The following is a 13,130-nucleotide window of genomic DNA, read 5'->3' on the forward strand; positions in this document are numbered from 1 at the left end:
CTGGAGAAAGCAAGACCTTTCCTTGGTCGAGGAGGATTGAGCTGGAGGTCATTTAGGCACGTCTGACACTCCACAGATCCATGGGCCCTGATGGGATGCACCCACGAGTGCTGAGGAAGCTGGCAGATGTTATTGCTCTCTCCATCACTGCCACTCTCCATCATCTTTGAAAGGTCATGGAGAACTGGAGAGGTGCCTGAGGACTGGAAGAAAGCCATTGCCACTCCAGCCTTCAAAAAGAGCATGAAGGTGGACCCAGAAAATTACAGGCCAGTCAGCCTCACCTCCATCCCTGGAAAGGTGATGGAACAGCTCATCGCAGATGTCATCTCTAAGCATGTAGAGGAAAAGAAGGTGATCAGGAGTAGTCAGCATGGATTCACCAAGGGGAAATCATGCTTAACCAATCTGAGAGCTTTCTATGATGGCATGACTGGTTGGTTGGATGTTGGGAGGGCAGTGGATGTTTGCCTTGACTACAGCAAGGCTTTGTCTCGACAGTGAAAGGGTATGATGCATACCATCTTCCATAACATCCTCCTAGGCAAGCTCAGGAAGGATTGGCTAGATGAGTGGACAGCAAGATGGATTGGGAACTGGCTGAAAGGCAGAGCTCAGAGGATTGTCATCAGTGGCAAAGAGTCTAGCTGGAGGCCTGTAGCTAGCTAGTGGAGTCCTCCAGGGGTTAGTACAGGGTCCAATCTTGTTCAACTTCTTCATCAGTGTCCTGGATGAAGGGACAGAGTGTCTCCTCAGCAAGTTTGCAGATGATACCAAACCTGGGAAAAGTGGCTGATACAGCAGAAGGCTGTGCTGCTATTCAGAGGGATCATGAGAGGCTGGATAGTAAAGGGATGTGCAGAGTCCTGCACCTGCAAAGGAACAACCCCATGGACGAGTACAGGCTAGGGTCTGACCTGCTGGCCTAAGGGTCTGAGTGGGCAACAAGCAGAGGATGTGCCTTCAGGGCAAAGAAGGTCAGTAGCTGAAACACAAGAAGTTCCACTGGAATATAAGGAAAACCATCTTTACTCTGAGAGTGACAGAGCACTGGAATAGGTTGTCCAGAAGTTGTGGAGTCTCCTTCTCTGGAGATACTCAAGACCTGGCTGGACACAATCCTGTCCAATGTGCCCTAGCGACCCTGTTTGAGCAGGGGGTTGGACTAGATGATCTGCAGAGGTCTCTTCCAACCCCAACCATTCCATGATTTGATGGAATGCACCCATGACTTCTGAGTGAGCTGGGGTATGTCATTGGAAGGCCAACCCTGGTAATCTTTAGAAGGCTGTAGCGATCAGGAGAAGTTCTGATCCAGTTCTGAGGACTGGAAGAAAGCAAATGTCACTCCTGTCTTCACGAGTGGCAAGAAGGAAGATCTGGGGAATGGCAGACTGGTCAGTCTCACTTCAATCCTGAGAAGGTGATGGATCAAGTAATCTTGCATACCATTTCCAGACACAAGAACAAGATAATGATCAGTAGTAGTCAGTATGGATTTATGAAGGGGACTGTGCTGGACAACCTGAGAGCCTTCTAGGATGAGATGATTAATTTGGTGGATGAGGAGGGAGTAGTGGATGTTATCCCAACTTTATGAAGTTTTTGGATGTGTCATGCATAACATTCTCATAGGCAAGTTGATGAAATATGGGCTAGATAAGTGGACAATGAGGAGCACTGAAAACTGCCTAAACTACTGGGCTCAGAATGTTGTGTTCAGTGGCACAAAGTCCAGACCAGTCACTACTTGTGCATCCAGTATTGGTCTAATGCTGTTTACCTCATTGTTAATGACCTAGATGATGGGATAGAGCGTACCTTCAGCAAGTCTACAGGTAATACAAAACTGAGAAGAGCGATGGATACACCAGATGGTTGTGCTACCATTCAGAGAGACCTTGACAGGCTGGAGAAATGGGCAGAGAGGAACCTCATAAAGTTCAATAAAGGGACATGCAAAGTCCTGCACCTGGGATAGAACAACCTCAGGCACAGGAACATGCTGGGGGCCTATCAGCTGGAAAGTAGCAGTGCAGAGAAGGACCTGGGAGTCCTGGTGGACAGCAGGTTGACCATTAGCCAGCAGTGCACTATCGTAGCAAAAGTGGCCAATGGTATCGTGGGCTACGTTAGGAAGAGCATTGCCAGCAGATCTAGGCAAGTGATCCTGTCGCTGTACTTGAACCCAGGTGAGATCACACCTGAAGGACTGTATCCAGTTGTGGGCTCCCCCGTGTAAGAGAGACAAGGAGCTACTGGAACGAGTCCACTGAGGGACTACTAAGATGATCAAGGGACTAGAGCATCTCTCATAGAAGGAAGGGCTGAGAGAGCTGGGACTGTTTAGCCTAGAGAAGAAAAGGCTCACGAAGATCTTAACATTTACAATTATCTTACGAGAGGCTGTTAGAAAGATAGATGAGCCAGACTTCTCAGTGGTGCCCAGTGACAGGATGAGACACAATGGGCAGAAACTGAAAGTCAGGGAATTCTGTCACCGGTTTACTGTGATAGTGACTGACCACTAGAGTCCCCATTCTTGGAGATGCTCAAAACTCAGCCAGACATGGACCTGAGGAAATTGCTCTAGCTGACCCTCCTCCAGGCATCCTTTCCAACCGTAACTATTCTGTGAAACTGCAAAGCAGCCACAAAACCATAGGAAAAAAAAGAGTTCAGAACACTGGTGGGAGACTGCTAAGATAATGTTCTCTGCCTCTTCCTCTAGTAAAGGGCATATTTCAAGTAATTCAGTTTAAAAATCTCTATCTAGCTCTCCCAGGACATGCTTTCAAGCAATCACCACATGCAAATTTTCTTTCTTGCCTCAAGAAACATAGGTGACCCTTCATGTCACAGTATGGTAACTTTTGCTTTAAAGGAACTTGGGACTGGAAATAGATCATCTGTAGTTATTTAAACGAGATCTGTTTCTACAACGAAGCATGCTCAGAGAAGTAAAATTATGTTTCTGATGATCTGTGAAAAAAATTTTTTTTTAATTATACTTGGAAAAGTTTGCAATGTCAAGTTAATTTGTTAACTCATTTTAAAAGCTAAGTCTTCAGTCCTGAAAATACTAACCCAAAATAATCTTCACAAGCAAAATTAAAATTGAAATTGTGACAAGCGCTACAGGTGTCTAGGGTAGGACAAAGAAGTGGTTGCAGAAGTTGGATGTTCTACAGTTTGCCAGCTCTTTTTACAAATTAGATTGTCAGAATCAACACCCAAACCTGCCCTTTCAAAAGTTAGATTACTGAAACCCATTCTACATGAGGCTCTCCTTAATCAGCTCAGAACTTAAGCCCAGTGTAGTTGTTAAATGACATCTACGCTATAAGAAGTAGTTCCCAAATGGTTGTCAGCGCCTTCTTAGTGAGCTGCACCTGCATTAGAAGTTTCACTCAAGGAAAATGTGAGCTCTAAGTGCTACATCCCCATTCTTCATCTTTAATGAAAGGTAGTACTGTGGGCCTCCTGTAGAAGGACAAGGCAGCACTAAAAAGTTATTCCTGCTTATCTTTTTTTCCACTGTCAACCTCCCTCAGACTACAGATTTGGAAGAGGCATGGAACTTATCTGTCTTGCAGTTCTGCTTTTTTCTCTACTCAAACAATAAACTAACAGTGCAGTCAGTCATTACAGATGAAGTTCCGACATGCTGCATCAGTGCTGCAAAATCAAATACTAGAGAGAAGAAAAGAGGTAGATCTATTATGTTGCATGTCACTTCTGTTCGAAGCCTTAAACATAGACACCATGAACTGAGTGAAGGGAAGGAGCTAGAGCAACAGTATACCCCTTAAAAAAAAAGCTTGAATACTAATAGACATTAAGTAGTTTCCAGTGAACTTCTGGAGAAATTTTGAAGAAGTTGGTCTCATTTATGAAGAAGGATTTGAGACAACTCTACATAAGATTCCAACTTGATCTTTAATATTATATCAGAATTGCTGCCAATGCAAGAGCACATCCCAGGTGATCCTGTATTTGATCAGATTCTCAGAGTCCTCAGAATGCTGTCCCAAGATGATAGCCCAATTTTCATTAATTTCAAGGCATGATACATTTTATCAGTAAGTAAAATTATGAAACTACAGCTAACAATAAATGGAAATGCTACTGTACATGCCCTGGTGCCTGCAGAAGCAGTGAGCTGCACTGTATTTGCAGTGCTGTATTTTTGTAATCTTAAATAGCAGGCAGAGTGCTTAGAGACCATACACAGACACAGAATCACATAGAATGGTGGAGGTTGGAAGGGACCTCTGGAGATCATCTAGTCCAACCCCTCCTGCTCAAGCAGGACCACCAACAGCATGTTAGACAGGATTGCAGCCAGGTGGGTTTTGAATATCTCCACAGAAGGAGACTCCACAACCTCTCTGGGCAACCTGGTCCACTACTCCGTCACTCTCACAGTAAAGACGTTCATCATATTCAGGTGGAACTTCCTGTGTTTCAGTTTGTGCCCATTACCTCTTGTCCTGTCGCTTGGCACCACTGCGAAGAGTTCAGCCCCATCCCCTTGACACTCCCCTATAAGGTATTTGTAGACATTGATAAGATCCCTTCTCAGTCTTCTCTTCTCCAGGCTATGCAGGCCCAGCTCTTGCAGCCTTTTCTCAGAGGGGAGATGTTCCAGTCCTCTGATCATCTTTGAAGCCCTATGCTGGACTCTCTCTAATAGCTCCATGTCTCTCTTGTACTGAGGGGACATTCATTTATTCTGAAGCAAAACAGGTAATGTATCTGGTAAGATGATGTTGTTTCAGTGGACAATAAAAATACATAGGAAACTGAAGAGTTGGAATGCTGGATACAGCTTTTGAAAAGATGAGGTAGTTGTAATAATAGTTCTTTCTCTTTTGAGATATCAGCATTTCATTTTAAAGTTTTCAACAAAGTTTCAGTACCATATATTTATCAGCAAAACTCACATAAACAGAAGTCCAAAGCCCCTACCTGGAACACACAAATATGGAAGACACAGTTCTCCAGATTGACATCCTTTTCTGTTTACTTCACATAACTGGTTAGCTGCACATGGATTTGGATTACATGGATGTGTAACTTCTTCTACAATGTTACCTAAAGAACTTGGGCCTGAAAACAATATACAGGTCATCTATAGTGATTCACATGAGGTCTATATTTCCGCAATAAAGCACATAATGCTTCTTGTACTCAGTAAAGTGTTTTTGATAATTTTGTGAAATCTTTAATATATTTACTTATACTTGTAGAAGCTTGAAATGTCAAGTTAATCTGTTAACTCTTTCAAAAGCTAAGTCCCCAGTCCTGGAAACAGTGACCTGAATTATTCTTCACAAACAAAAATCTATTTGCTCCATCTTGTTTCCTCAAGAATTTTGTCTACATGACAAATATACAAAGAGATGATGAACAGCAGTTTAATGAAGAGAAAACCTACAACCTATGATTAAGTACACTGAAAGTTTAATCAAATGTGGTATTACTGATCAGCTTTTAAGATATAACTTAGCTTTTGTTTTTCTTTAGTTCACTAGTAATGTTCTCTTCATATAAAATACAGAAGAGGGAAGACATCATGGAAAAGCAGCAGCTAAATGCAGAGAAGAACCCAAAGCTTTACTACATTGTCTCTTGGGGAACAACAGGAAAAGGATATCTTTCCAATTGCTTCTGAATCAACATTAGTTTAGATGTTGAGGTATGCTTTCAGTTGTAGCTCCTTCTAACCAAATTTTACTATTTTTTAATTTTGTAGGATTTTGAGAAAGAAATACTAAAATCTAACTTGCAAGGGGATCTAAAACTTGCAGATTTTCACAGCTAAAAAGGTTTAAATCATATAGAGAGAAATATGCAATGGGCAGAGAGTAGAAAGGAATGGGAAAAGATGCATTTAGCAAAATCTAGAACCAAAGTAAGATGTTACCAATACAGTTGTGCTCCTTGTTGAGGAATAAGACCAAAGGCAATGTGCTAGAAGAACACAGAACCACAAAAACTTCTGTACACCTACTAAGCTAAGATTCTACTGCCCAGTGGTTAATTTGATCTTGGACATCAAGAAGTTCTGCTCTAATTCATGTTCTTGTTTAAGCGACAGTCACCTGTGATCAGTTCTGCATGATCCAGCTTTTGTTCTGCAAATAAAATACTGCTGGTGATTTTATTATTGCTCAGTACTTTTCTGGAAGGTGGGATGACTTATTGACAAATACTATTTTTTAAAGTATAATTAAGTTAGTCTATTCTGAATCAGGTAAAAATACATTAAAATTCAATAGGCCAGATTATAATCTGATACAGATTAGTATAGAAGTACTGATTGCATGTAGTTCCAAAAACAGAATGAATTAATCTAGTGAGATATAGCAATCTGAACAAGCAATTCTTCTCTAAAATGCTAAATAAATACTTTCACCTCTCAAATTCAATGTAATTACAATTTTATTTAAAAGAAACAATGGAAATGATTAAAAGTAATCATAAACATTCAAAGCATCTTGGTTTCTAGTTTTGTTGCACAGGTATGTTGATACTTACTCAGGTATGTATCCAAAGGGATACAGTTCTCCAAGTCATCTGTTGGAGATAAGAGCTCACAAATACTTTCAGCTGTGTGGCCTTCAGGAAACTTATTATGATCTCCACATTTCTTGAGTATTTCTACACAATCTGATCTTCAGATAAATAAATAAACAGAACTTCATGAACACTACTTAAAGAAAAAAGGTCTTGTATGAAGAAAATTGCTTTCCACTTTCTTCCCTTTCCCCAAACCACACCTCTCCCCTTCTGCCTCCTCTTACAACAAAGTGTTTATGTAGATACTAAACTTTACATATATGAATAGAAAAAAAATCTGCTATAAAGACAGGAACTATTGTTTACACTGCTCTTCCTTTGCTTTCAGGTGGTCAAGCTATATTTTCTATAGCCTGATGTATATTTCAAGACCAAGTATTTCCTTTCTTTACCTCACTACTTGTACTCATTCTCTTTTCTACCCAGTCACATAGTCTCAAATTTTTATGAACTTCGTATCTTTCACGGATCTTTCTCTCTGCTAGCTAAACATCACTAATAGATTAAATTTTTTTAAAAAAGGAAAAAAGGTTTATAGACAGCACAGATAGCCAAAAAAAAATCAGCTTTACAATAGAAGCACATACATCCCTCTCATTAACAAGCAAGCACCTTCAAATTATAGTGATGAAGATTCAAGTAAGAGCAATTAGGAGTTTCAAGTAATAGGAACTATACAAGCTCACATTCCTTCTGGTTGTCTCCTCTAATATAAACCATGCACAATCCCACAGCAGTTTTTCAGTTTTCATAAAAACCCTTAGCAGAACCTCTCAACAGATTTTTTTTTAAAGTACTTACTTGCAGATAATACTTCCTCTAGATTTGCTGTGGCAAGGTTTAATCTGCAGTGAACAGGCAATTGCCTTCCACATTTCTGGTTGACATTTTTTAATATCAAGAACAGGAATATTTATAAATGGCATCTTAATACTCCCTTTTTCCCACAGCTTCATGTCATTCATAGCTCCTTGGTCTGACTGAGCATTGCAGCTCCTGAAAAGCTCTGTTGGCCTTAAAACAAAAGAAGTTAAGATATGGCAGGTACACAAGAAAAGTAAAACAGCATATGCTTTACTTTATACCGTATGAGTTGTACCACCTTGATACTGTAGCATAAAAGACAAGAATCCCCTCTACAGTTAAGCAAGACTGAAAAACATTTGAATGAAAATAACCTCTTTAAATCTCCAGGCCGAAATTCTGCTCTTACTTCTACCTCTTGGAGCAAATACCATCTAAAATTTTTTCTTTTTTAACCTGAAGTTGACTTAAAAAAAAAAATTATATATTAAGAACATTTGTGTGAATGTTTCCTGGTGAATCACTAATGCAAATTTTATGATTTATTTTTGTCTAGACAACAACTATCACACTTCTATGCTATTATCCATAATATGGAAGTCATGCCACTTCCATTATTTCAAGGAAAAGCCAGAGATCTTAACTAACAGGGAAAATTTCAAATGTACCTGTGAAATTCTAAAACTATTTAACTTGTAATCTTGCCGCTATTAATTCAGATAGCATTTTTAAATCACTGATTTTGCTCCGTAGGGTGTAAAAATGCAGAAATATCTTTAAAAGGAAAGGAATTTTGAAAAAGAGTAAATCATTGAGATAAGTCCTAATACTCTCAGGAAAATGTTAGAGTAACATAAAAATTTAACAAGCATTTCAACCATATTTTATAATACACAATAACCCATCAATCATGGCTTAATTGTTTATACAATAAGACATAGGAATATGCTGTTAATACGGGGTGACATTTTACAAGTTCACAGGTTACTTTTATTCTGATAGACTTTGTAATGACACTTAAATACATTTCCAAAAGTCTTCTAAAGAAAACTTGTTTATTTTAAAATTGTTAACTACAATAAGATTTACAGAAAGACAGTGACATACAATCTAAAAATACATCTGAAAACTTTTTTTTTCTAATTCAAAGCACAGGAATTCCTTTATAAAATAATCAGTGTTTCTCTCCTACCTGTTATTAAAATTAGTGCAGTAAGTAAGATTTCTACAGCCCAGCTGACAAGGTTCTCGTACATCTGCTAAACAGGTCAACATGGAAACTTCAACTGCGTTATACTCACAAAAGCGATCAAATTCTTGCCAACTCTGTGAATTGCCCCAGCTTGTGCTATAAAGCTTAGTGCAGAGCTCTCTGAAAAAATATAAATAATCAAATGAAAAGAATAGCAGTCTTTCAGACACAATAACAGAACCTACACCTGTCGTGAACCTATGCTCACCAAAGGAGCCTAAAGCAAGGGCAGAAATCTCCGTTAGTGCCCTCAAAATCAGCAAGATTTTACAAATTCTGTGCTCTAATAAATTTTCCACTTTTGTTTAAGAATGTCACCAAATATTTAAGCTAGTAAGACTGAAAAATGTCATAATATAAAACTGCAACATACAACATACAGACTAAGACAAAGCTGGAGTTTGCAGGAGACCTGAACTAACAAGGTGAGAACTATTCCAGCCAACTTTATGTGTAATAAACCAGGCTGACATAACAATGAAGAAATTCTAATCTCATCCTTCAACTTTAGATCACATCTTCTCCTGCTACAGAAAAACTAAGCAAACAAAAGTACATTTCTTCCTTTGCCCTGATATTGATGCAGATGAACTGTTCATTGCCTGCATTTGAGTTCTTCCTTGGAGTCAGAAATACCCAGGCCACTTCGTTCACAGTGGCAGTGAAGCTATTCCCAAATAAAGATATGGAACCTCACTGAATTATTAAAGTCTATTGTATTGAAAATGAAAAGGAAGGATCAATTTTCAGAACTGAATATCAAAGCAAGCAATGAAAAGACATTGCACTAGCTGCCCTATGCTGCAATGTTCTATGAAATAACATAATTCTAGGACCCTCCTATAAAACTCCCTATAAAATCCTGCCATATTCAAGTTTTTTGTTTAGCTAAACTTCAATGCAAAAGAAAGTAGCAGTTCAAAACAAGTTTTTACATATTTATTTCATCACATTACATGCCTTTAAAAGGCCATAATTATCACTTTTTGGAGTAGATAACCACTCTAAATAAAAAGACCCCAATAACTTTTATTTGCAAGCACGCAACTGTTTGATTGAAACCAGATTTTTTTTTTTTTTTTAACTTTTTTTGAACTTGGGAATAGTTAGTTCCAATATTTAATTAATATATTGCCAAAGCAATGTTTCATGGACAATCTAAATTGTGTTTATCAAGAATACTACAAAGGTTTTTAACATGTAGGAATCAGGCATTTGACACTTTGTACTGTTTATTTTCCCCATAGTTCTCATGCTCTCCTCAGTTTGTTGCAGTATTGGCTGCTACTACCACAAACAAAGTGTAGGATGCAGTAGTCCAGTGTTTCTAGTAAAATAAGAAAAAATAAGAAAATCTGATTCCTCTCACGAAACGGTACTTGTTGAGAACAAAGCACTGGGTAGAATGTGTCACCCATCAGATTACCTAAACTCGTTTCTCTCTAACAATTCACAGAAATCAATACTTGACTTACATAGCAGGATTTGGGCAAAAGGCTGGCACCAGACAATTTCCAAAGCATTCTGACAACTGGAAATGAAGAGAGATACTGACCTACAGGTGGAAGAATTTGCTTTAGCACAGCAATGGAGCTTAGCTCCATCAAGGCCTGTAGAAGGTGGAGGGTGCACAGTGACTCCTGGGTGAACAGATCTTGAACTCTCAAGAAAACATTGCCAAAGTGGATCCTGAGGAAGAGGCATTGTTTTGCAGCCTTCTATAAGTCCATCAACAATTTCAAGCTCTGTTTTCATTGACATTAGAATTCTTTTACAAGCAGTCTGACATGCATAGTCCTCCGCTCTATCGCAGCAATACAAACCTGTTAAAATTTTTTTTTAAATGTTAATTATCCAGCACACAATAACAACCAAGACACATTACACAGCAGCCTTTAGAGAAAGGTATTTAACGATGATTCTTTTACTACTTTTAAATGCAAACAGAATCAGCTCTTAAGAAAAGCAGAACTGGTATGTAGCATTTATAAGCTAGTTATTAAAAAAAAAAGCATTGCACCTACATAAACCTAAATTTATCATTGTACAAATTTATATGATTATATATTACAGACATATGTAGTAATACAATCTAACTGCAGATTTATACAATACCGCTTATAAAATAAAATGTACATATAAAAGTCTCCAGCATTTTCAGTATTTTTTATATAATTTTCATAAATGAAATAATTTTTATACTTACTATCTGTAGGGTTTCTCATTGGATATGACTGTGTATAGTTGTTCACACAGTGTATTAGCTGAGGGCTAATAGATGCACAGTAGTTTTCAACTGCTTTAATTTGTGAAGGACCAGGAGAAGAGTCTGTCCGAAAAATTGCTTGACAATATTCCCGACAGTTTGTATGATGACCTGCATAACTGCAACAAACTGATCCCACTGGGGAAAAAAAGAATCCACAAAACAAAAACAGAAAAACCTATTGATTCCTATACATAGAAACAAGCAAATCTGTACACCACCGAATGAAGCTCAAGCTATTACTAGAACCAATCACCAAATTCTAGGCTCATCAAAACAATCTCTGGCTACCAGAAACACCGTGCCTGTCTGTAACTATCCAAAGTATGTCTTCTTGTTCGTTTGGGAAAAAAAAAGATCCAAAAATCCTTTCTTGAAGTTAAAGTTCAAGTCCCTAGCAAGCCAGCTGAATTTTATCTTCAGTTGTTTTGTTTTTATTTATTTAAAGGTAACCAGACTTGTCTTCTAATTGAACTATTAGACAAAAATTAATAGGGAGACAAATAAATATGGAAGCAATATCCAAAAACCTGTTCAAAAGAGAGAGGGTATCATTCTGATTCATCCACTTTTGTCATGTTATTAAATACAAAACTTGAGAAATACTTTTACTAGAATTAATTCTGAGACACTCATTTCTTTTCTACAGAGAGACATCAATCAATAGAATCTTCATATGGAAGAAATGAGCTTTCTAAGCATAGATAGAAAAGATAAAACAAATAGTGATTTATAAATTAAATACTTATAAATTATACAGGTGGTCCAATCCTCCTATTGCTTCAGCAAGCATGTTTATGTGTGTGGTTTATTGTTGTATGGAACTAAACTCATGTGACTTGTAAACACAGACCTATAGAATTTCTTAATCATTAGAGCTGAAAGTTATAAAGAGGGTTCTGAAAGGAAAACAATAGTGCAAAACTACTCATTATATACTTACTTTCATTTCTGTTAATACAACTAAAGAGAGCATTCTGAAAACAAAACAAAAATATGGTTATAAGTAAGAAAACTTCAAATGCACATTTAAGTGTCAGTCATTTCTTATTATGAGCCAATAAATTTTGTTATTGCTCTAATTCAATCTAAATTGGAACAAATAAAAACATTGTATAAAAACAGTTAAAGTAGGAAATAAATTCTGCTTGCACTCTTAATGAAATACATAAATATTCCACCAACTACATGGGAATATTTTTCCAGACTACACCAGAAATGATACCCTGGAACACAATGTACCAAAATGTTTTGTTCATTATTATTATTTTAAAGAATATGTGGAAAAGAAAACCATGCACATTCACACATGCAAGCAGAAAATCTTAAATTTAACATCAATGTGGCTTACAAGTTAAAGTCGAGAACTGAGATGCATGGCAATTTTGTATGTTTTTCTCAAAGTTCAATTGGAGCGAGCTGCCAATTTTCACTTCAAAGTTGGACTTTTAAACACTGTGCAGTTTGATCACAACATGCATCACCCTAGAAACATAGCCTTACTGATATTAATTATACTACAGAGCCACAATCATCTCATTGATGATTACTCTGAAACAACCAACATCACTTGCCGAATTCTTCCCACATAGAGAGGAAGTCTGGCTTCCTTTCCTCTCATACCTGTGCTCACGCATTCAGCTCACTGTAAGCGCTCCAGCCAGTGGAATTTCTTCAAAAGAAAAAGTGCAATTCCTTGTGCGACAGCAAAAGAACAAGACACAGTCAGTGGAAATTTTTTTTCCAGTGACCTAATCTTGTTTTTGTATTGTCGTGTAAGGAATTAACTTTTAATTTCAGGTAAGATTTCTGCTTAGTGTCAGATGAATAAATAGTAAGCTTTTAGGATTTTTTTCATCTGCAAAAGTTGGTGTCTAAATTCTTGTCATAAAAGAAAGAGTATCAAGATTGTTTTTATACATCTATACAATGATCTTATTTGTCACGTTAGAGACTTAAGTTAGCAGAAAGTAAGTAGTTTTTAAACATCTGGAATTTGATGTGCTGCTTCCTTCCATAACTAACTCTTTTATTGAAAAACAAAAAATATTTACATTAGTTCTTCCGGACTCATATTATAAACAATATACTATTGGTTGAGAAGATTCCAAGAAAACATGCATCCGTTCAAAAACTTTTGTTAAATTATCCTAACAGAAATTAAAATTGGATAACAGATATTTAAAATGAAAGTTAAGTCCTCTGCCAAGATCTGACCTCCAC

The 13,130-nt window shown here is 37.5% G+C and overlaps 1 protein-coding gene across 4 annotated transcripts in view; it reads right to left on the reverse strand.

The window, feature by feature from the left end:
• The window catches only part of RECK (reversion inducing cysteine rich protein with kazal motifs), a 70,104-nt gene that overhangs the window by 19,641 nt on the left and 37,333 nt on the right, over positions 1 to 13,130 (reverse strand). For 3 of the 4 annotated variants that reach the window (XM_062569753.1, XM_062569752.1, XM_062569751.1), the window contains 7 exons: positions 11,851 to 11,884; positions 10,848 to 11,045; positions 10,197 to 10,464; positions 8,582 to 8,761; positions 7,387 to 7,599; positions 6,544 to 6,680; positions 4,972 to 5,112 (listed from right to left, as the gene is read on the reverse strand). In XM_062569753.1, the coding sequence (XP_062425737.1) occupies positions 4,972 to 5,112; positions 6,544 to 6,680; positions 7,387 to 7,599; positions 8,582 to 8,761; positions 10,197 to 10,464; positions 10,848 to 11,045; positions 11,851 to 11,884 (1,171 nt within the window). The remainder of the gene's footprint in view (positions 1 to 4,971; positions 5,113 to 6,543; positions 6,681 to 7,386; positions 7,600 to 8,581; positions 8,762 to 10,196; positions 10,465 to 10,847; positions 11,046 to 11,850; positions 11,885 to 13,130) is intronic. The other variant, XM_062569754.1, reaches the window with a different exon arrangement.

Source organism: Rhea pennata, chromosome 2, assembly GCF_028389875.1.
Source record: "Rhea pennata isolate bPtePen1 chromosome 2, bPtePen1.pri, whole genome shotgun sequence".
NCBI lineage: Eukaryota > Metazoa > Chordata > Aves > Rheiformes > Rheidae > Rhea > Rhea pennata.